This window comes from Canis lupus, chromosome 5, assembly GCF_011100685.1.
Source record: "Canis lupus familiaris isolate Mischka breed German Shepherd chromosome 5, alternate assembly UU_Cfam_GSD_1.0, whole genome shotgun sequence".
Lineage (NCBI taxonomy): Eukaryota > Metazoa > Chordata > Mammalia > Carnivora > Canidae > Canis > Canis lupus.
This window is the reverse complement of record NC_049226.1, coordinates 50,352,571-50,375,434: the sequence shown is the minus strand read 5'-3', so window position 1 is coordinate 50,375,434 and position 22,864 is coordinate 50,352,571. Positions and strand designations below refer to the sequence as shown.

The window sequence follows — 22,864 nt, the reverse complement described above, 5'->3', positions numbered from 1 at the left end:
TTATCCATCCATCATTTTATGGACATTTGGGCTATTAAATAATGTGGCTATGAACATTTATGTACAAGTTTTTATGTAGACATATGTTCTCATTTCTTGAGTACATATGTAGATATGGTACTGCTGGATCATCTGGTAACTATGGTCAACCTTTTAAGGAGCTACCAGGCTATTTTCTAAAGTAGGTGAACCATTTTTCATTCTTAGCAATTTGTAAGGGTTTCCAGTTTCTCCATATCCTTGCCAACACTTACCAGACTTTTAATTTTAGCTATCCCTAGTGAGTATAAAGTGGTATTATTGTGGTTTTGATTTGTAGTTCCCTAATGACTAATGAAGTTGAGCATCTTCTCATGTGCTTATTGGCCATTTGTATGTCTTTCTTGGGGAAATAACTGTTCAAATCCCATATTCATGTTTTATTTAGGTTATTTGCTTTTTTATTGAGTTGTAAGAGTTCTTTATAGATTCTGGATATAAATTCCTTCTCAAATATATGATTTGTAAATATGTTCTTTTTTTTTTTTAAAGATTTATTTATTTACTTATTCATGATAGAGAGAGAGAGAGAAAGAGACAGAGGCAGGGACACAGGCAGAGGAAGAAGCAGGCTCCATGCCAGGAGCCTGACGTGGGACTCAATCCTGGGACTCCAGGATTATGCCCTGGGCCAAAGGCAGGCACTGAACCGCTGAGCCACCCAGGGATCCCCAATGTTCTTTTATTCTGTGGATTCTTCCCACTTTTTTATGGTGCTATTTGTAGCAAAATAGGTTCTTATATGATGAAACCAGAGTTAACCTATTTTTTCTTTTGTTGTTTATGCTTTTTTTGGCAGTATTTCAATGAAATCACTGAGTAGTGTGAGTTTATAAAGATTTATGCTTATATTTTCTTTTAATTTTATAGTTTTAGCTCTTAGTCTGTGACAAACTTTGAATTAATTTTTATATATGGTATAAAGGAGGGATCTAATTTCATTCTTTTGTGTGTGAATATTCAGTTGTCCCAGCACTGTTTGTTGGCAAGATTATTCTTTCCTATTGTCTTGATACCATTGTTGAATTGACCATGACGTTGTAATGATAGATCCATTATACATTTCTCAGAACTCATAAAAGTAAAACAGAAAGAGTAAACCCTAATGTAAACAGTGTCCTTTGGTTAATAATAATGTATCAATATTGGCTCATCAGTTCTTCCAAATAACCACTAACTTTACCTGTCCTTACTCAGAACACCTTTGCAAGGGTTTATGTATTCACATTTCCATTTGATGCTGTGGATACTAAAGCCAAAGAGTCAGCTCACCATAGGTGATGTAAGTGAAATATGTAATAGTGAAACTGATATTCAAGCCATGATCTATTTGCCTCCAAAGTCCATGCTTTTTTTTTTTTTAATTACTCTATGGTTAAAAAAAATTACTGTTGAATATTTGTACTCCACTGTATAATTACATCAGTTTGTTTCAAAGATTAATTATCTAATGGGGAAATCACAAAATTTATATTGTCAGAGGAAGACATAGACATGGCCAACAAGCACATGAGGAAATGCTCCGCATCACTGGCTATCAGGGAAATACAAATCAAAACCACAATGAGATACCACCTCATACCAGTGAAAATGGGGAAAATGAACAAGACAGGAAACAACAAATGTTGGAGAGGATGTGGAGAAAGGGGAACCCTCTTGCACTGTTGGTGGGAATGTGAACTGGTACAACCACTCTGGAAAACTGTGTGGAGGTTCCTCAAAGAGTTGAAAATAGATCTGCCCTACTACCCAGCAATTGCACTGCTGGGGATTTACCCCAAAGATACAGATGCAATGAAACGCCAAGACACCTGCACCCCGATGTTTATAGCGGCAATGTCCACAATAGCCAAACTGTGGAAGGAGCCTCAGTGTCCATAGAAAGATGAATGAATAAAGAAGATGTGGTCTATGTATACAATGGAATATTACTCGGCCATCAGAAAGGACAAATACCCACCATTTGCTTCAATGTGGAGGGACTGAAGGGTATTATGCTGAGTGAAGTAAATCAATCAGAAAAGGACAAACATTATATGGTCTCATTCATTTAGGGAATATAAAAATTAGTGAAAGGGAATAAAGGGAAAGGAGAGAATGAGTGAAAATATCAGTGAGGGTGACAAAACATGAGAGACACCTAACTCTGGGAAATGAACAAGGGGTAGTGGAAGGGGAAGTGGGCAGGGGGTTGGGGTGACTGAGTGATGGGCACTGAGGGGGGCACTTGGTGGGATGAGCGCACTGGGTGTTATGCTATATGTTGGCAAATTGAACTCCAATAAAAAAATTTTTTTTTAATTTGTGTTGTCTAAACATTTATGTGATTTATGTAAGAGAAATTATCTCTTAGCATTAAAACTAAAACATTGTCACATAATTAGCTAAGCAATAATTATGAAATTAAGATAAATTATTATAAGCATAAAGTACATTTCTGGTAGCAGAATTAAATATTTTGCTTATATAAACAATTCTTTTTTAGAGGCTAATAGAACAGCGTGATACTCTGAAAGAAACAAATGAAGAGCTTCGGTGTTCACAAGTACAACAAGATCACCTAAACCAAACAGGTGAATTTTATTGGATTTAGAAGGGTTTTTTTTAATGGTAGAAATTTTGAAATGGTAATCTTTTGTTGTTGTTGTTTAGATGCATCTGCTACAAAAAGTTATGAGAATCTTGCTGCTGAGATTATGCCAGTGGAATATAGGTAAATTTTTTATTAATTGAAAATCTATACTTAATGGTAGAAATGTCTTTTTAAAAACATTATTAAAAAATATATATAAAAAAATAAAAACATTATTAGCCTTTAGAGGGTCCCATTTTATGAGTCATGGAGCTCAGAATTACTTTGTCTCATCTGTTTGAACTTCTTAGATTGTTACTGCTACTACCACAATTTTAGACTTTATTCAAAGGTAAAATTTTACCAACTAGCTGAATGAACTATTCTGGTTTTTATAATACGACTTTTATTGTATTGAACTTCTTTTCCTACCCATAAACTCAATGGAAAACCTTTTTCATACCTGGCAGTCAAATCCACATGGGTGAAACACATAGGAAAGGAGCTGTCAGTAATAGCAGGAGGATTAAGCAGAAGTTAAATAAAATACAAATTTTAGAGGTTCCTCTTAACCAGCTTTTATCCTAGTATTTTGCTGCTATGTTTACTTCTAGAAATTTGACTAATCTAGCAATTGTTTATGGTTTTCCTTTCCTTTTTGTGGTAACAGTTTTATTTATTACTTCATACTCTTTATTTAAATAGATTTATTGAGATACAATTCATCCATTTAGACCATATGGTTCAGGGGTGTTTACTGTAGTCATAGCGTTGTGCAGCCATCTAATTTGAGAACATTTCATTCCCCTAAAAACATCCTATACTTTTTAGCAGTCATTCCTGGGTCCTGCTTCCCCTCCAGCTCTAGCACCAAGCCCTGAGAATCAACTCTGTCTCATATAATAGGCAGCCTTTTGTGATTGACATCTTTCACTCAGCATATAGTTTGCAAATATATAAATTTTCATTTTGTTCAATTTTTTGTTATTTAGACAGAGCTCTTTACATACTGGACTGGAAAGCAACTTGTTAGTTATTAATATCCAGTGATATTAATGTCATCTTAAAAATAGCCATATGAGAAAAGCTATATGAGCCTGTATTTTAAAGTCATGATGCAGCCATTCAGAAGAACATAAAATGAGATTAATTGAAATTAACCTTTTAAGAAATTGCATTTAGGGAGGCAGCAGGTAGGAGAACATTACTTTTTTAATTTATTTATAAGATTTTTTTTAAAAGATCTTATTTATTTATTTATTTATTCATGATAGAGAGAGAGAGGCAGAGACATAGGCAGAGGGAGAAGCAGGCTCCATGCTGGGAGCCCGACGTGGGACTGGGTCCCGGGACTCCAGGATCACGCCCTGGGCCAAAGGCAGGCACTAAACTGCTCAGCCACCCAGAGATCCCCTATTTATTTATAAGATTTTTAAAATTTATTCATGAGAGACACAGAGAGGCAGAGACATAGGCAGAGGGAGAAGCAGGCTCCCTGTGCAGAGCCTGATGCAGAACTCCATCCCAGGACGCCGGGATCACAACCTTAGCCAAAGGCAGATGCTCAACCATTGAGCCACCCAGGCGTCCCTCCTTTTTTATTTAATATCATTCCTATCATTTGCATTTTAGAAAGTGTGTATATGTAAACTCTTAATAAAAATTGTTTTCTGAAAACAAAAAAAATCTAGAGACAGTCATATGACTCTCATTTTAAGAGTATATTTAAAAAATATTAAGCAAACTAATTTCTTAAATCTATTGCTTTTATTTATTTTTTTAATCTATTGCTTTTAATGTTTGTTATCTGAGGATGTGCTATGCCTTCAGTGAACAGCATCACAAGTTACCCGTAAAATAACTCCTATTTCTTTTGGGATTTGCATAATATTTAATGATATATAATATCTAATACTGGTGCTTTGAAAAATTTATTGCTTGATTTTTGGGATAGTCTTATAATGTATATAGTTTTTTCTTAAAAACTTTCAGAAACATCAGTTACATTTTTAAATGACAGCTATTAAAGGAATTGGAATTTTCTGAAAAGTTAAGAATGAAAAAAAAATGTTAAATGTACATTTAAGAAATTTAAAAGCAAACTTTGCTTTTCCACATCAGGGAAGTATTTATTCGACTTCAACATGAAAATAAGATGCTCCGCTTACAACAAGAAGGCACTGAGAATGAGCGTATTGAGGAACTTCAAGAGCAGCTAGAACAGAAGCACCGCAAGATGAATGAATTAGAAACTGAGCAAAGGTGACACACACTCTTTTGTAATTGACATTCATAATGATTCCATTGGCTAGCCACAAAATCTGAACTTACAGAAGTTGAAGATGTCTTTGTAGTTAAAATAAGTAGGATTTAAAGAAGTTTTAAAAAAAAATAAAGAAGTTTAAATAGTTACTTGGTTTCAGCCTCTCACTCCCAATATTTTAGCATACTTTATTAACCAGGTTGCTTGTTCTTGAATTTCATTTTTAAGCCTTCATAATTCACAGAAAATTTAACAATTGGATACATGACAATCTGGCTTTGGACTGCAGTCTATGCATGGATGGAACTTAGACTGGAGTCAAATTTGAGCCCTGCCTCTATTTAAATTTATTAGCTTTCTGCTCTGGGCAACTCACACTTAGTGTCCTCAGTTATGAAAGCAAATGGTGTACTCATCTGACAGCAATGAAGCACTTAATAATTATATTAAAAATATATAAAATTGATACAGTGTTCACCATATGCCAGGTGCTTTTCTAAGCACTTTTTCAGTATTCATTTGGAAAGCCACACAATAACTGTATGAAGTAAGAATCATAATGATTTCTTTTTTATGGATAAGGAAGCTGAGGTCCTAGCAGGTTAAGTAACTTGTCTAGAGTTCTAAGCTAGTAAATTCTCAATCCCACATTTGAACTTCCTGTCTGTCTGATTCCTGAGTCTGGACTCTTAACCACTATGCTAACTTGCCTCTTATAAATAGCATATTTTGCTATCAAAGTATTTTATTTCATCTGACCAACCTTTATTGATCTTAGAGCCCACTTTAACCTTGCCTCTCAAACTTGTATATATAGTATTACATCAACTGTGGTTAAGAGGAAAATAACATTTTAGCTTTCTGAAGGGACCATCAGATCTTACTATCCTATACAGTTCAATATCAGCATTGGAGATGCGAAGGGTCAGCCTTTAAAGGGTTACTGTGGGAAAATAGACATTTGAATAATGATTGTATTATGGGATGCCTGCAACAGTAGAATAATGGAGTGTTTTAAGGGGCAGGTATGTTAGGTCGTATATACATGAAAAGAGACATTCAGATACTTTCTCTTGCTGGTAACCTCAGTGGAGGTAACTCTTAAGCAGGGTTTTAAAGAATAAGATTTTGTCAAGTTAGAAATCTACTCTAGGGGCAGCCTGGGTGGCTTAGCGGTTTAGAGCCGCCTTCAGCCCAGGGCCTGATCCTGGAGACCTGGGATTGAGTCCCACGTCGGGCTCCCTGCATGGAGCCTGCTTCTCCCTCTACCTATGTCTCTGCCTCTCTCTCTGTGTCTCTCATGAATAAATAAATAAAATCTTAAAAAAAAAAAAGAAATCTACCCTAGTTGCTAGTGTTAGTCTCTTTAATTTAAATAAAAAATTATGAAAAAATGATTGGGAAATGGTGGCCTTTGTCAATACACCATGAAATCTGAAACAAGAAGAAGAAACCTCATTCCCATTCACTAAAGATACAAATGTAGGAAAATTGAGCTATTTTTCTGATTGTCTTTTTCTGATTTTTATACCAGTGAGGATGGTGCAGAATTGATGTACTTTTTGCAAGTGGCACATAAATATCTAAAATTTTTAAATGTGGGAATATATACTTCCTTGATAAAATGTCATCTTTTTAAAAATATTTTCTTGCAAGTAGCCTACTATACTTACATTATATATTATACCTAGCTACAGATAATTGTGGGTCATTTGTTATTGCTATTAAATACAGACTTCATGAGTTAAATTGCACAAATGTACCTTTATAGATCCAAACTACTTTGGCTTTCAATACAAATAAATATATATATGATTCATCTTATTAATAGACTAAGCAAAGAGCGCATCCGAGAATTGCAGCAGCAGATTGAGGACCTCCAGAAATCTTTACAGGAACAAGGCTCCAAGTCTGAAGGAGAAAGTGTAAGTAACTTAAAAATTGTAATAATTCTGCTGTGTGTGGACTCTCTGCCATAAGTTCTGATGCCCAAATTAGTCTTGTATTTGAAAGTGCTACCCTTATCTTTTGAGGGTACCCTCGAATACCGTATATATCTGCATAACAGATGCAGCAGTTTTGCCAACTTGGAGCCTATAAATTAATGGTGTGTACTGGAAGGTGATTTCTGTCTATCCTACTTCAACATCTGCACCTAAATTCATGGTAATACCTGGTTGAGAGTGTGCTGCAGGAGAGGTCTTCACAGCTCTTTTCTCAGGTGTGAGAAAAGTACAAGTAAGAGTAGTCAGCAGTCAGGATTGGGGAAAACTAAGAGGAGGGAGAAAGTGAGACAATGATTTCTACCAAAGAGCACCGAAAAATTGGATCATACCAACCTCCAAAGGACAGACACCTCAATGCAGCTTTAAAGACATCACTCCAAATATATTTCTTCCCTCTTTCCATGCTGACTCATTTATGGCCTTGCTGTTTCTCATGGGCTTTGATGGCAGACATTGCGAGGGCACAGATAAGAGGACTCAGCAGAGATGGAACAGCCCGAATCTGCATATACCTAGCCAGGTGTCTGTAGTTGGATCTCTGTACCCAGAGGGGAAAAGAAGTGACAATGGAGGGAGGAAAGCATTTAATTAAAACAAGATAGAGTTTGATGTGTGTTAGACACTTGGGTAGACGGACGATAAGGTGGTTATGCCTGTGTTGATGGGGGAGAGAGCTATGAAGAGTGAGTAGAGAGATGAAAAAGACTGAAAGGGTTGTATTTCCTCTCTGTCTTTTATATGCTTTATATGATTTTCTCTTTTTTCCCTGGGGGCTTGGAAATAGAAATCGTCTCAGGCATGGCGGCATCTCATATGTGCATATATACGGTATTGTAACCTCTCTAATACAAATATTCTTTTAAGCCACATTAGGGAATACTTTTAAAATGGGACCTATTTGGGGGAGTACGTTTTGGATTACAGTATTTTTTAAAGATTTTATATTTATCTTTTTAAAATCAATTAGTGTCTGAGTTATATTTCAGATTTTATATTTTAAACTCTTCATCTATTTGGTAGATGATCCTGAACCCACTATTGGAATTTAAAACTCCTGCTTTTTAAAGAGGAAGTTTTATGTTTTAAATTTTATTTTTTAACAAAATCCACTGCTTCACTTGATATTAATATTAAAGTGTTTGCATTTGTAATGATAAAGCTTCATTGTAAAGGTAATTATTTAAGTCTATTCTTCATTAAACTCCTAAAATCTTAAAATTTATATTTTAAATAATGATTTTTAAATGTTTGATACTCCTCAATATATCACATTCAGCTTGCATTTACTATTTCTCTTCAAGTTTAAATTTTATTTTCATGGTATTCAGAAATATGAAGCATTTTTCTTTTTACTGTTTTGCTCCTCCTTTCATTTCCTAACCTCCTTTCCTTTCCCTTTGAAGTAAAAAATATCTAAAATTTTATATTTTTACAAGTATGTTATTAGAAATACAAATTTTTGAAACATTTATAATTTTAAATAACACTTCAAAAGGAGGTAAAGAGATTTTGATGTCTGGAAAATTTATCTTTGTCACAATAGTTATCTCACAGCAACTTTTTTTAATTTTTGTAGTCCAGCAAACTAAAGCAGAAGTTGGAAGCTCATATGTAAGTAAAACTGATATTTCATTTCAAATATGAAAGGGGAAGGGTTTTAAAAACTTCTAAAGGTAGTATTCTTATCTGATTTTGTTTGTAAGAAAAATCCCCCAATGCCAATTGAATGTTCATCACTGCCCCCAAGAAATGAAAAGAAAAAAGTGCTAACATGTTCAGCCTGACTGCCAGTGATCCCAGATCCTACATTTTTCAGTCACTAAATGTCATATGAAGAGTTTACAAAGTAGACAACTGTCACAACTTGACTATGTGAAGACGTGGGATGCTTAACCAAAAAAAATATTTCGTTTGATTTTCTAAGGAAGCAAGGATGGCAAGGGGAAAAAAAATTAACATTTTTAGCACCCATCATGTGCCAGGCAATTTACTTATCACAGCAGCCCCTATAATATTTGGCAAGTATTATTCCCATTTCACAGGTGAGGAGATTCAGTATCAGAAAGTGATTTGCCCACAGTCCACAAATGTTATGTGGCAGAAATCAGTCTTCATTCCTAGGTCTGTTTGCTTCCAAAACTCCATGCTCTTTCCCCTACTTAGGGAAAAACTAACTGAGGTCCAAGAAGAATTACAGAAGAAACAAGAACTCATTGAAGATCTTCAGCCAGATGTAAACCAGAATGGTAGGTATTTGTAAAAACTTGGATCAGACTCCGTCTAAGGACTTGCCCTTTTTAGTTAAAGGATTCAAGAACTGTGTATAGGTTTTTGGACGCTCCATAAATACATATGTTGTAAATAAGAACCATGACAATTTTTTAGTGATTTAAGTAATAAATGATCTAATCTTAAAGCAAAAAAAAAATCTAATAAAATGAACTGATTGATATATAGGAGTATCAAACATTATAAAAACATAATAGAATTAATACTATGAAAATATAAATAAAATAATGTATAATCAAAGTAAAGTAAGTTTTAAATATTGTGTAGAAGGAATGCTTTATTTTCTTATGATGATTGTGATAACACTGTAAAGTGTGTTTAGTCATTGAAACATTTGATAGAAAGAAAAATAGCTGGATAAAGCAGATTACAGATATTTTTTAAGAAAAAAATGAAATGAAATGATTGAGGATGTATTGGTTGCAGCTCAAAAGTTTTAGATAAGAATTCATTACAGAGAAGAAATAAACATTTCTCTTAAGTTCTCTTATCAGTCTTTAGAAAAAAATTATATAATTTTTATGTGAAGAGGGAGTATTTAAAATTGGTCATGTTTCATTTCATTTTCAATAACAGCACAAAAGATCAATGAACTTGAAGCTGCTCTTCAGAAGAAAGATGAAGATATGAAAGCAATGGAGGAAAGATATAAAATGTACTTGGAAAAAGCAAGAAATGTAAGTGACTTATTTTTGGGGACCCAAGTCGTCTTCTGACTCAGGTTCTTATCAGGCTGGTTCCACCTGTGGGACTGTTCCTCTTCTATCTGTGTCATGTCACTTTTCTCCCTATATCCAGCCTTGGGGATCAGTTCTCAATTCTCTCCTTGTCACTCATCAGCATCAGGTAAAACAAACATGGGTTTTAAATGGGGACTGTAGTGGCTTCATTTGGGGAAATGACTATTATGAAGTACAGGAACTTTAGTTCTTAAAGTGAATGTTTGCCTTTTGTGAAAATTTAGCTCTTCAAACTTGTTTCAAATTATTTTAGCATTCGGTCTAGATTAATAGTTAAGCACTATTCTGTTTGCCAAACTAATTTTTCTTTTTTCTTATTTCAAACTTAAATATCTCTAAGTACTATTCTCACAAAATCTTTTATTTCCATGAATACCATATATTTTCCTAATTAATTATAAGTATTCTCTCTTAGAGAATGTTAATCTACTTTTTTCTACTTATTAAATAAGAGGATTATATGATGAAGTTTTAAAATGCTGCTAATACATTTAAATTTTTTGTTTATTAAGTTATAAATAGGACCAACAGCAACAGATAAACCTTAAGATCTCAAGACTTAAAAGGTAGAAGTTACTTCTTGATCACAGGAAGCCCATCTTTCAGTGGGGGAGGGGCCCTGCTCCATGCAGTCCCCTAGAGCCCCCAGCTGACAGAGGTTTTGCCTTCTTGAACATAGCATTTCCAAGCTCACTCAACATAGTCCAGCTGGTAGATGAGGGATGCCAGCCTAGACTATACTGGGGAAGATTCATGATGAGGTAGACCTGGGAACTGTGAACCACTTTTCATTCTCATTTCAGTGGGCAGAACTCAGGCATGCAGCTCCACCCACCTTCTAGAGAGCCTTAGTAAACATCTGCAGTTGTCTCTGCCACAGTCCAGTTTCTCTCAACTACGAAAGTAGAAATGCTTTTAGTAGAAACTATAAAACATAGAAAGGTTCCCAGAGATAACTATTAACCTTTTGGTGTATTTTCTTAACAGAGCATTTTTTTCAATGTATATTGTCTCCATGACTGCTGACCACAATACAGACACACACACACACACACACACACTTTGTATGATCATGGTACACATGATTTTAAAAGTTAAACACATTTTAAGAATTAAAATAATAATTTCCTCATGTTATAGTATATGTCCTGCCAAAGCGAGCATAATTTCCTCATGTTATATAAATGTAATTTGACACTTACTGAGCACCTGTTATACTAAGCACTGGGAATATAGCTAAACAAGACAGACACTTATGGAGCAGCCTTTCAAAATAGAAGAATGGCTGTTAATGTTCAGTTGAGTGGGGTATATCATAATTGACTTAGTCATCATCATACTATTGTTGGAAATGGTTCATTTCCATTTCTTTTTTGTTCTTCTAGAAATAAGACTATAGACAACATATTTATACAGAAAGCTTGCCCCTTATTTTGGTTTATTATCTTAGCCAGGTTCCTAGATTAATGGGTCAAATGGAAGTTGTAGGTCAGAGATGCTTGATATGTATTTCTAAATGTTATTTTAAAAGGATTATAACTAAGTAGACAAAGCAATGACAATGAATACCATATTCTTGTCATCATTGAACACTATCATTTAAAAGAACCAATTGCCTGTATAATAAATAGGATTTCATTTTTTTACCTTTACATTACTTGGAGGGAGAGTTAATTATAGGAATGTGATGTCCATGCTAGAAAATTCAGAAAATAGAAGTCATATTCATTCTTATTATCACTTAGAGATAACAAATTATGATTTAAACTCTACTTTTATAATGTGAACTCCATGAGGGCAGGCACCAAGTCTCCTGTATCCCCATGTGCCACTGTCGGTGCCTGCCATATTCAGCACTCTGCAAATTGTTTTGCACTCAGCAAAATGTTTTGAATTTAGGCTTTTTCCTTTACCTCTATAAGTATAGGTGAAACCTTCCTAATTCTTTAGATGATTTTTTTTTCTAAGATTTTATTTATTTATTCATGAGATACAGAGAAAGAGAGAGGCAGAGACACAGGCAGAGGGAGAAGCAGGCTCCATGCAGGGAGCCCGATGCGGGACTCGATCCCGGGTCTCCAGGATCATGCTCTGGGCTGAAGGCAGCACTAAACCGCTGAGCCACCCAGGCTGCCCTCTTTAGATGATTTTAAATCCTTGTTACTAGATTTGTAATTCCATCATACAGATGACCCTATTACTGGAAACTTGTTTTTGCTCCTGATTTACACCTGATATTTCTGAGTTAATTTCTTATTATTACTATTGGCTACATAGTTTGGTTGAGTCTCCAAACAACATTCTGATTGAATATCTCTTACCTACCTTTTAATAATTTCCATAAATGTAATTGAGATATCCTCTGGTTTACAGACAAAATCGCTGATTTCTATTATATTGATCTTATATAGAATTACATTAAGTAGGTTTGGTAGTAAAAGAGATTGTTACTATGATTTTTTTTTGTTACTTACTTTATACAATTAGTTTCCATATAATTATCAAATTTGTTTTAATTTGAAAAAAATACTCAAGTCAGATAAATATGGAAAGTGTTATTTCAAGACCTTAGTGCTCAGAGCTTAATAAGACTAAATTACTATCTGAGTACTGAGCCTTGGAGAAAGGAAATTGTATTTTGGGAGAGGGATCTTCCTATTTTTGTACTGAAGTTTGATACCATTGTACCTCTATAGAATGCTATTTTTGTTATTCAAATTTAGTTGCCAAATTAAGCCATAGTTAGCACCTGGATCTCTTCCTGGATAATTTTTCACTTTATGTACAAATATGTATATATATTTAAGTTCAATTTGCCAACGTATAGTATAACTCCCAGTGATCATCACATCATGTGCCCTCCTGGATACCTGTCATCCAGTCACCCTATCCCTCTGCCCACCTCCCCTTCAGCAATGGAGATATTATAGACAATGTTCTTATATTTCAATACTTGGTAAGGTAAAGTAAATGTAAAATATTTTTTTTCTTTAAACAGGTAATAAAAACTTTAGATCCCAAATTAAATCCAGCATCAGCTGAAATAATGCTACTTAGAAAGCAGTTGGCAGAGAAAGATAGAAGAATTGAGATTCTGGAGGTAAAATGTTCATATTCATACATTTCCTTTTAATTATTCTGTGTAGCCCTGGTAATTAATTGCTGTCATATATCTGTCATCAATGATCAAGTCTCATAAGAAGTTGAAGTCAGAAGTTAGAGATATGTTTTATCACTCTGTGTTTTTTACAAAGAATCTCATTAGCCCACAAGATTGGTCTCTTGAGTGTATGTACTCTGCTGCATTGTGTCTCTCTCTCCCCAGAGCAGCCAATCAAATGGGTATTCCTTACTGTCTAATAGAGTTCTGCCATATTAGCTCCTTTTAAGCTTATGTGGATTAGAGTTCATCCAAACAATATAAATAAAATAAAAAGAAAGAAATCAAACTCACCTTTTTAAAAAGGCACTGTACTCAGCTAACCAGATATTCCTTCTCTTTTCTTCTCTCTGTTCCTCACTTGAAACTAAATAAACTCCTTAGTTGCAATTCCTGAGGGAAGAAAGTGCTCACAGAATCTGTAAGCCCTTGGACTAAAGTGGCAGTCTTGGTTATTAATCATGCACAGCTATATTAGTGATGACATCTTCTAATTAATTAGCTGAGTCTTTAAGTTTTAAAAGTTATTTTTTGCACTAACGATGATACCATTTTTACTAGCTGGGTTAAGTATGTCAGTCTGGAGTTGTATATTCATAGATTTTATAATTGGGCATGTTCTAGCTTTCTTTGCAAAGTGTTTTACAAAGCTACTATTTTTAATATGATGTTGAGATGTGATACTGTTCTTGAAGTCCATTTGTACTTCCTCATAATAATGTATGTGTAATTGTAGAGCCATGATGAGTTCTATATACTAGCCTTGAAATTTTCATAATTGATAGTAGGTTTCTTTTTAAATCAACTAGAAATGCTGTATTTTAGAGAGACACATTATATTCATTTACTGTTTTCTTCATATTATTTCTGAGCCAGTAGATATGGACTGTAGTGGAAACATTTTATTTAAAGACTTAAAGACTTCACATTCAGAATGGACACTAGTCTTTTGTGCACTGGCTAAGTGCTTGTCCACACCATGGAAAGTGCTATAGAAAGCACTGGATAGAGGTATCTCTCTGAAGAAACACTGTTATTCTACAGGATCCAACTTATATGTCTCTTCCCCCATAAAGCTTTCATATGTGTATTCCTAAGGCAGAGTTGGTTATCTCTCCATAGCCATTCCATGTATTCTGAACTCATAAATTCATCCTACAATAGCATTGTTCTTCTCTTTGGTGTTTGTGAGAGTGTTTTGAGAGCAGAGGCTATATCTGATATCTCTGTACTCCCAGCATTAAATATCACAGAAATCAGAGGCCTGGGTTACTGGTTTATTGGTATATTCTCTTAAAGTCATCACCTCCTCTCTCTGATCCTAGATCTTCTAATTGGTAAAATAACGAGACTTGGACTGAAAAATCCCAGAACTTTTAAATTGCATTGGTTATTTACTTCCCAGTGAAAATGTACAAGCATCATTGTTGATGCTTGAAGTACAGCTCCCCACTAAGTAGAATGACAAGTGGCACCTCTGACTATAGGGCTCTGAGGAGAAACTTGACTTACATCACAGCATATGGGCCTTTAGCTTACACATATTTTTCTGTATGTATACCGCAAGAAGCAAAAATGAGAAAAGTGGTGGAAATAGCAGTGAGTATTCTATCTACCATCCCTCTTGGGGAGTCTTTGTTTGGATGTGAGCCAGAAAAAGGTCATCTTGCCTCCCTCATTTTTTGTGTGCTTTTGTATCATAAGCATCTTACTGTAGGAACATTCAAATAGTCTAGTTTATAACTTTTTATATGCGTCAGCTGTATTTGGTGCTCAGTGAAATTACAAAATTTGCTGTATTTCAGGAATTAAAAAATGGATGTAAGTCTCTAGGGTAGTGAGCAAATATGGCTATAGGCAATCTAGTATACAGATCACCAAGAATAGAGAGACAAAAATTTGTGTTAAGCTTTAGAGGAAATTTTTAAAGGATTTTCTGGCATATGTTTTACTACATCCTCTTTCTCCTTAGTTTTGACTCCTCCATAGGTGGAGTCTATTTTGTCATTTTTTTTTTAAGATTTTATTTATTTATTCATAGACACAGAGAGGCAGAGACACAGGCAGAGGGAGAGAGAGACGCAGGCTCCATACAGGGAGCCCGATGCGGGACCCGATCCTGGGTCTCCAGGATCACACCCCAGGCTGCAGGCGGCACCAAACCGCTGCGCCACCTGGGCTGCCCTATTTTGTCATTTAAGCCAGTGGTTACTTTCTTCTCTAGATAATGGGGGATAGTAGCATGAGAGTCACTAGTTTGTTTGTTGTTGTTGTTTAACATCTGTTCTTCCAGTAAAATTTCTAAAATAAAGATTTACTAGTCATTATCTTATTCTTTCTTAAAGGCATATACATGCATTCTCCATGATTTCATTAAGATATTTTTTTAAGACTTTGACAGAGAGAGAGCACACACAAGCAGGGGGAGCAGCAGAGGGAGAGGGAGAAGCAGGTTCCCTGCTGAGCAGGGAGCCTGATATGGAGCGCAGTCCCAGAACCCCAGAATCATGGCCTTAGCTGAAGGCAGAGCCACCCAAGCACCCCCAACCCCCGTTCAGAATTTGACTGCTTTATGCCACACAATGCATTTTTTTAAATTCTCTACATGGGCACAGGGAAAAAATGATTCCATTTTTTGGTTGTTTGGGTTTATTTCTGGGATTTTGATAGTCCTTGTATCTTTTTCCAGAGTGAATGTAAAGTAGCAAAATTCCGTGATTATGAAGAAAAACTCATTGTTTCTGCCTGGTACAATAAGGTGAGTTGACATTCAGCCAGTGATTGGATATTGTGTTTATCAAACATTTTGACCATGAACCATAGGTGTTTTGGGTTGATTTTCTCCTTCTTAAAATCCCTAAAATTGATTTTGTGACTCATCAACTGTTAGTTGATACACATGAAGCACACATACAGCAATTCATAAATATTTCAGGAATTGCCTTATTTGAATGAAAATCTTTAATTCATACTTCATAAAGGGTTTCTGAAGTATGAATATCTGCAATGCAAAATTAAATACTTATAGTACTCAACATTTATTTTAACATTCCATAAAGCCTCTATGTCTGTCTTTCACTGTTTTTTTTGTGTGTTTTTGTTTTTTTTAAATCAGCGGTGCTCTTCAATAATTATCTCAACAAGGAGAGAGTAGTATAAAATTATTTGAAGTATTTTACTTTGTCATCCTACTATTAGCAAGATGTTTTCAAGCATTTCATGATGTATTCTTTTGGGTTCTTTTAATCCAAATAGAGAACAACGAAGCCATTATCTACCTTAGCTGCTGCTTTAGTATGAGAGAATATCAACACATGGATTCTCCATGTGTGAACGCTATGCTTCACCACATAGAACTGGTGGCTGTTCCTCAAACATGCCTGTTCTTCTATGTCACCATACTTTTTGTCTGTGCTCTTTCCTTTCCTTCTCTGTTTGGTAAAATCTGACCTAATTTAGCAAGGCCTTAAAGGAAATTCTATGTAAAGTGTTCCCAGGACCTGCCCTCATGAGTCAGTCATCCTAGTTGAAACTGCGAACTGTGTATTATTATCCCTGTTTCTCTGTAGCATTTTTTTTATATATATAAAGATTTTATTTATTTATTCATGTGAGGCACAGAGAGAGAGGCAGAGACATAGACAGAGGGAGAAGCAGGTTCCCCACAGGGAGCCTGATGTGGGACTCGATCCTGGGACTCCAGGATAATGCCCTGAGCCAAAGGCAGATGCTCAACCACTGAGCCATCCAGGCATCCCTTCTCTGTAGCATCTTGATACATGAATCATTAAAGATATTAGAGCCAAATAATGCATTATTATTCATTTTCTACCCATATCTTTTGAGCATTTACTATGTTCTATGTCTTCTACTAGTTACTCATAATTCTAAGCTGAGTAGAAATCTGTTATGTGGTCTATTGAGAAAAAGTAATGACTTCTTTTACTAAGAAACCCAACATCCACAACTACAGTAATTTGTCTCATATCAGTATATAGATAAACAATTGTGAATTTGAACTATAATGGTTCTCAAACTTTGGCATGCATCAGAAGACTTGTTAAAACAAGCTATTCAACTCATCTGCAGAACTACTGATTTAGTAGGTCTGGGTAGAATCTACAAGGTAGAACTTGCATTTTTAACAAATTCCCACTGGTACAAATGATGATCTGGGGACCACATTTGAGAACCATTGATCTAAGAGCTTTTGTTGTGCTATGTCTGCTCATTGTGGGTAGAGTGAAGGATCCAAACACACAAATTTCTTTGGAACCTTTTTTGTTATGATTAAGCTTAATTTTAGAATATTATTTTAAGCTACTATTTTTAATGATTTCAAATTCTGTAGGTTAAAATAGAGAAACTGGATTTTATGCCTTTGTTTCCTCTTCCTTGCTAATATTACAATGTGCAGAATAATTAGCTTCTGAACCCTTTACTTTTTCTATAAAATGAGGAAAACATCAGCTTTATAGAATTGTATTCAGGATTAAATGACTTTATATATGTGAAAAGCACTTTACAAACTCTAAATAGTTTTGTTATTTGTTTGCTTATTTTTGTTCAGAGTCTAGCATTCCAGAAACTGGGGATGGAATCTAGACTTGTGAGCGGCAGTGGTGCATGCAAAGACACTGGTGCCTGTACTCCTGCACGGTCTTTCTTAGCACAGCAACGGCATATCACCAACACCAGAAGAAATCTCTCTGTTAAAGTTCCTGCTATAACACCTGATTAAACTATAAAAGAAAACATAAACAGAAGTGCCCTTAAAATATTTTGTATCCTTCAGTTAACTGCCAGATTGAAAAAGAAATTTATGGTGGTGGATATCAGCTATTTTAAAGTCAATATGCATAAAATTAATTTTGTCAGCTTACTTTGAAAACAAATATAGAATTAGCTATTTCTCTAAGAGAGCACATTTGAGTAATTGGAAGATGTAATTAGGCACACATTTTAAACATTTGTCTTCTGAGAGTATTATAATTTCAAATTGACTTTGTATATTTTAGTTTAATGTTGTCAGTTATACTAGCAACTTAGTTTGCAATGTGTTATCAGTAATAAGTAATTTAAAAATATATCTATATTTGTTTTATTATTTTGGTCCATATAAAAATAGTCTTGAAGTAGGTACATGGAGAACTATACAAGAGTTATATTTTTTGACTTGATATATATAAGGATTTACCTCTATCCTCAAATCTGTTAGGAAATGGGCCTATTTTATCATGTAGTGAAAGATAAAACATTTGGAAGATTGGACTATTGCAATAACTTCTGCTGTAGTAAGTGACTAATTGGAGATTTTGCAGATTCAGGAGATTTCATAGTTCTCCTGCATACCTACTATAAACAAGGGCTTCTGTATAGTGTAGTTGAAATGCTAAGGGTATGGAATTGAATGGACTTTATAAAAGGTGATTTTTCTGGTGGGAAGCAGGGCAAAAAATATAATTTGTGTGAAACATCCACACCAGTCTTAATATGATTATAGTTATTGCTTTTAAGCATAGAATTATCAAGGCTTTTGCTGAAAAACATGCTGTAATAGTTTTCCCCTACACTGCAAGGAGATGGTGCAGTAAGGGAAACAGTCGGGGATCAGTTTGATTTTGTTTACGAATTAAGGAATCTGTCCAAGACTCCATTCATAGTATTCAGTTTACTTCTGTCCAAAGCTCTTCTTTTATTTATTTTCTAATTTTTTGTGTCATTTTTAAGAGTCACACTTTAGAACTTTGAGTTAAATCTGTGCTGTCCAGTATTGTAGTTAAGCCAGGTATGGCAATTTCAATAAAATTAATTCAGACTGAAAGTTCCTTGGTCACATCAGCCACATTTCAGATGCTCAACAGCCACGTGGCTGCTGCCTACCATTTTGGAAAATGCACATATAAAAGATGTCCATCATTGCAAAAAGTTCTATTGGACAGTGCTGTACTAAACCTTTTTATGGTAACTGGGAAATAACTCTTTGATGTTTGACCACAAAAATAAAAAGAAGAAAAATTTTAGGACTGTTTCAGATATGAAAAGGAATTAAGTTGTGACATAACTAGCATTCTGTATTCCTTGGAGTTGAATACCTTATGTTGTGATGTTCATTGTTAATCTTTCCAGTGCTGTTCAACAACCGCACACCTATCAGCATATGTCTGACCCAGGGGTCAGCAAACTTTCTGTAAAGAGACAGGCGATAGATATGTTAGTTAATATCATAGGCTTTTTGAGCCATATGATCTGTCCCAACTACTGGACTCTGCTATAAGTGTGAAAGCAGCAATCATAAACAATATTTGTATAAGCAAAATGGACATTGTTGTATTTCAATAAAATTTTATTTACAAAAACTGGCAGTAGGACAGATTTGGCCTGCGGGCTGTGTCTAGATTTTATTTTCAGCCTTTCTTTGCATATATGAGTATTGTTCCATTTACAGTATTATTCATTTATATACTTGGTTTTTAGATTCTTTACCAGTAAATTTTTTACTAATCACTGACAATACAAGAATTTCATATTGCATTTAAGTCTCTTAAGATTGGGGAGCAGCTATCAGGATATGTTGTTTTATCAGGGTTACTTCTGTTGACTACCTCTTAGATTTTGATGTTTTTTATTGGTACAATTATATTGTTGGTTTGCGTTTTTGTATATTCTTACAGTCTGCTTGCCTGCAACTTACAGTGAAATGAAATAGCCCTTTGAAAATATTTTAGCATGCTAATTAAAATTTTCCAAATATTATGGCATTTTGGTATATTTTGGTCAATATAAGACATCTCCTCCTTTGGTGTTTACTACTTACTTATAATTGAGATTTTACAAGCTCTTCAAACTCCCTTTTCTTGAAACTTGTTGTAAGACATCAATTTCAATAAATTAGTATTTTCACAGTCGTTCATAAATTTTAGTTACTATATTTGGAATTTCTAAGCAATTCATGCAATTTCTGAATAAGGACAGAAGGCTAGTTGTTTTTTTTTTAATAGAGAAGAAACAAATTTTGTGATTTATCACTTTTCTAGTTGATAAGTAGTATTTAAAATGCTTGATATAGAAGTATTTATACAAGACTAATGTAAAGTTCTGTATTATTGTGATTAACTATACGGAAATTCAGGAACTGATCAGAAGTGAGATTCTTTTCCACATCTGGTTAATGTAGTGAGATTGACACCCTGTGGGTGGTATAGCATTATAAATATTCATCACGAACCATGACTTCTACATGTCTGTTTTGTGAGGTTTGAGTGTATATGCCAGGGAAGGGAAATCCAGCATTTATCTGTTTGATAAGGAATTGAATGTCCCAGTGATTAAAGAGTAAAACCACAGACCAATTTGGAAATGATCTTTAATTTTGAGCATTTGCTCTAAGGTTAATATACTCCTTTCTCTTTTTAAAATAAAAAGTGTGTATACATATGACAATGATCATTTAATGTATTGAGAAATATTTGAAGTTCATTCTATTTTTTCAATGAATAAGGCTGCTGAACTAATGATTTAGTATAGATTAAGAATTAATGTCTTATCTAGAAACATTAAACTGAGTATCCTTCATTAAGATGTCACCACCTCTGATAACTAGATTGCTAATTTGAATGTCAGATAATGTTTCTACATCTACACCTCTTTCCGTATAGCTGGACATCTGGCTCTGTGGGGTGGCTTTTAGGCCACAGTACTGCATTAGGTTCTCTATCTGCATATTTAATGAGAAGCATTCCTATGTAAAAGTGTGTGTGTATGGTTGTATGCATACATTCCTATTGTGAACCTGTACATGGCAAAGAAGTAGTTTGGAAACTTGTAAAGCACAACCATTAAAGAAAATAGTGTTCAGTTATTAAACTTGATGTAGCTTAAATATTGTTTAGTTTATAAGAGGTTCTTTCTATTTTCTATGGCAAAGACTTTGACACTTGAAATATAGAAGCAATACTTGATTTATTTTTGTAAGTATTTAGGATATTATTTTAAATAAATGATTGTCTAATAACAATAAATTAGTTGTGAAAGGTTTTAAATAAACTTTCTGATTTATGTGTCTGACATTTACAGTGGATTTTTTTTAGCGGGTGTAAGTGCACATTCATTTGCTGTCTTAAATAAAGGATTTAAAATATTAGTTTTCTTTAAGAACTAATTACATTGACTTAATTCTTCTAATTTTGTTTTTCATTTGAATTTTTTGGTGAATAAGATGTGTAAAAGTGATTTTTCTATGTTCCCTTTTATGTCTCTGGTTTCATCACTATAATCTAAACATTTTGCATTATTGTGAAATCTGGAATATTTCTGGGTCTTTGGCAGAGTTGCTACTTATCACTCAACATCCATTCTCCCCTTCCTTTAGTAATAGAATGCCATATTTTAGTTTGTTACATTTTCCTCCAATAATGGGTGAGGGCAGGAAGAATAACTACTTCCCAGACTCCATTGTAACTAGGTGGGGCCATTTAACTAAATGCTGTCCAAAGAGATGTGAATAAGTAGTGAAGGGCAACCCTCTGGGACAGTGGAACTACAAGGAAGAAGACACTTGGATCCTCTGATACAGCCATTGGGTCAACTCAGCTGTCACTTCCAGCCCAAATTTCTCTGAAGCAATTTTTTTAAAGCAATTTCATTTTTTCTAGCATTCTACTTATTTCCCAATCTCTACATGTTTGTAAATGAGTTGTGAAATTTTTAGGAAAATGCAGGTGTTCCATGTTCTTGGAACATGTCTTGGAAAGGTTTAATTCTTTTGCTGTTAAGAGATGCTCAGTAAATACTTGTTTTATTACATGAATGAAGTTCATGTGCCAGATATGCAAAAATGGAAAAAAAGTGAAGTTCCATCTCACTTTAAATAGATCTCCATGATCTCAAAACAATGTGATTCTATAAATCTCACTTTCTGAACTTAGCAATAAATGCTGGCCCAACATCATCCCATAATTTTGTGATTAGTTTCCTAAGAACAACCAAAGGCTCTTGACCTGCACTTGACTTGCACTTGTGGCTGCTAGCCACAATGGATACTTAAGCATAAAATTTAATTAAATTTTATTCCCTCGTTACAGCCACACATGCCTAGGGGCTACAGTATTGGACAATACAAGTAAGGAATTTTCAGTCATCACAGAAAATTCTAGAAGCCTAGGTTGAATGTACACACTCTGCATCTCTGAAATTTCAGGTGATATGTGATCATAAATGTAGTGAAGTAAAACTTTCAGACATCTTCCTGCACGCAGCAACATGCCCAGGGCTAGAGCTGCAGTTGGATTCTTAAGCTAGCTACGGTTGTGTTGGTGAAGCACTCCACTCCCTTGTCCACCTGGGCTGTAGCAACATGCTATCATAAGTGGTAAAAGCTGCAGTTTAGGTGTCTTGCCTCGAGCTTCATTCAACTCAACTATTTCCCCTTTCCATAAACTCTTCCAAGGTTTCTCAAGTGAGATGAGAGCCATTTTTCTAAAATTTTCTGACTCTGTCTTACTGATCTTAATGTGATCTACTTATTTTTTCCTTCAAATATCTGTCCCAATACACTGTTTCTTGAGATCATTGGCCATGTCTGATTCATCTCTGTTTCCCTCACAGCACTTGGCACAGTATCTTCTACACAGTCAGTACGTATATACTAGGTGAACTAGACTTGATGATGATACACAGGTTTTCTTTAGAAATCCTGTCTCAAGATGCTCTGAAGAGATAAAGGAAGTGAATTAAAGGAGCTTCTGAATAGACCAATTAAGAAATGCTCCATGTGTGGACTCAGTGAATAAACTG

The 22,864-nt window shown here is 34.6% G+C and overlaps 1 protein-coding gene across 2 annotated transcripts in view; it reads left to right on the top strand.

Moving 5' to 3' along the window:
- HOOK1 (hook microtubule tethering protein 1) overlaps nucleotides 1-21,138 on the top strand; it is a 65,610-nt gene extending 44,472 nt beyond the window's left edge. The window contains exons 14-23 of one of the 2 annotated variants that reach the window (XM_038537367.1): nucleotides 2,525-2,612; nucleotides 2,692-2,752; nucleotides 4,733-4,873; nucleotides 6,706-6,799; nucleotides 8,457-8,491; nucleotides 9,044-9,126; nucleotides 9,746-9,846; nucleotides 12,908-13,009; nucleotides 15,759-15,827; nucleotides 17,640-21,138. In XM_038537367.1, coding sequence (XP_038393295.1) covers nucleotides 2,525-2,612; nucleotides 2,692-2,752; nucleotides 4,733-4,873; nucleotides 6,706-6,799; nucleotides 8,457-8,491; nucleotides 9,044-9,126; nucleotides 9,746-9,846; nucleotides 12,908-13,009; nucleotides 15,759-15,827; nucleotides 17,640-17,810 — 945 coding nt within the window. In that variant the 3' untranslated portion in view covers nucleotides 17,811-21,138. The remainder of the gene's footprint in view (nucleotides 1-2,524; nucleotides 2,613-2,691; nucleotides 2,753-4,732; nucleotides 4,874-6,705; nucleotides 6,800-8,456; nucleotides 8,492-9,043; nucleotides 9,127-9,745; nucleotides 9,847-12,907; nucleotides 13,010-15,758; nucleotides 15,828-17,639) is intronic. The other variant, XM_038537368.1, reaches the window with a different exon arrangement.
- Nucleotides 21,139-22,864: the final 1,726 nt, after the last annotated feature.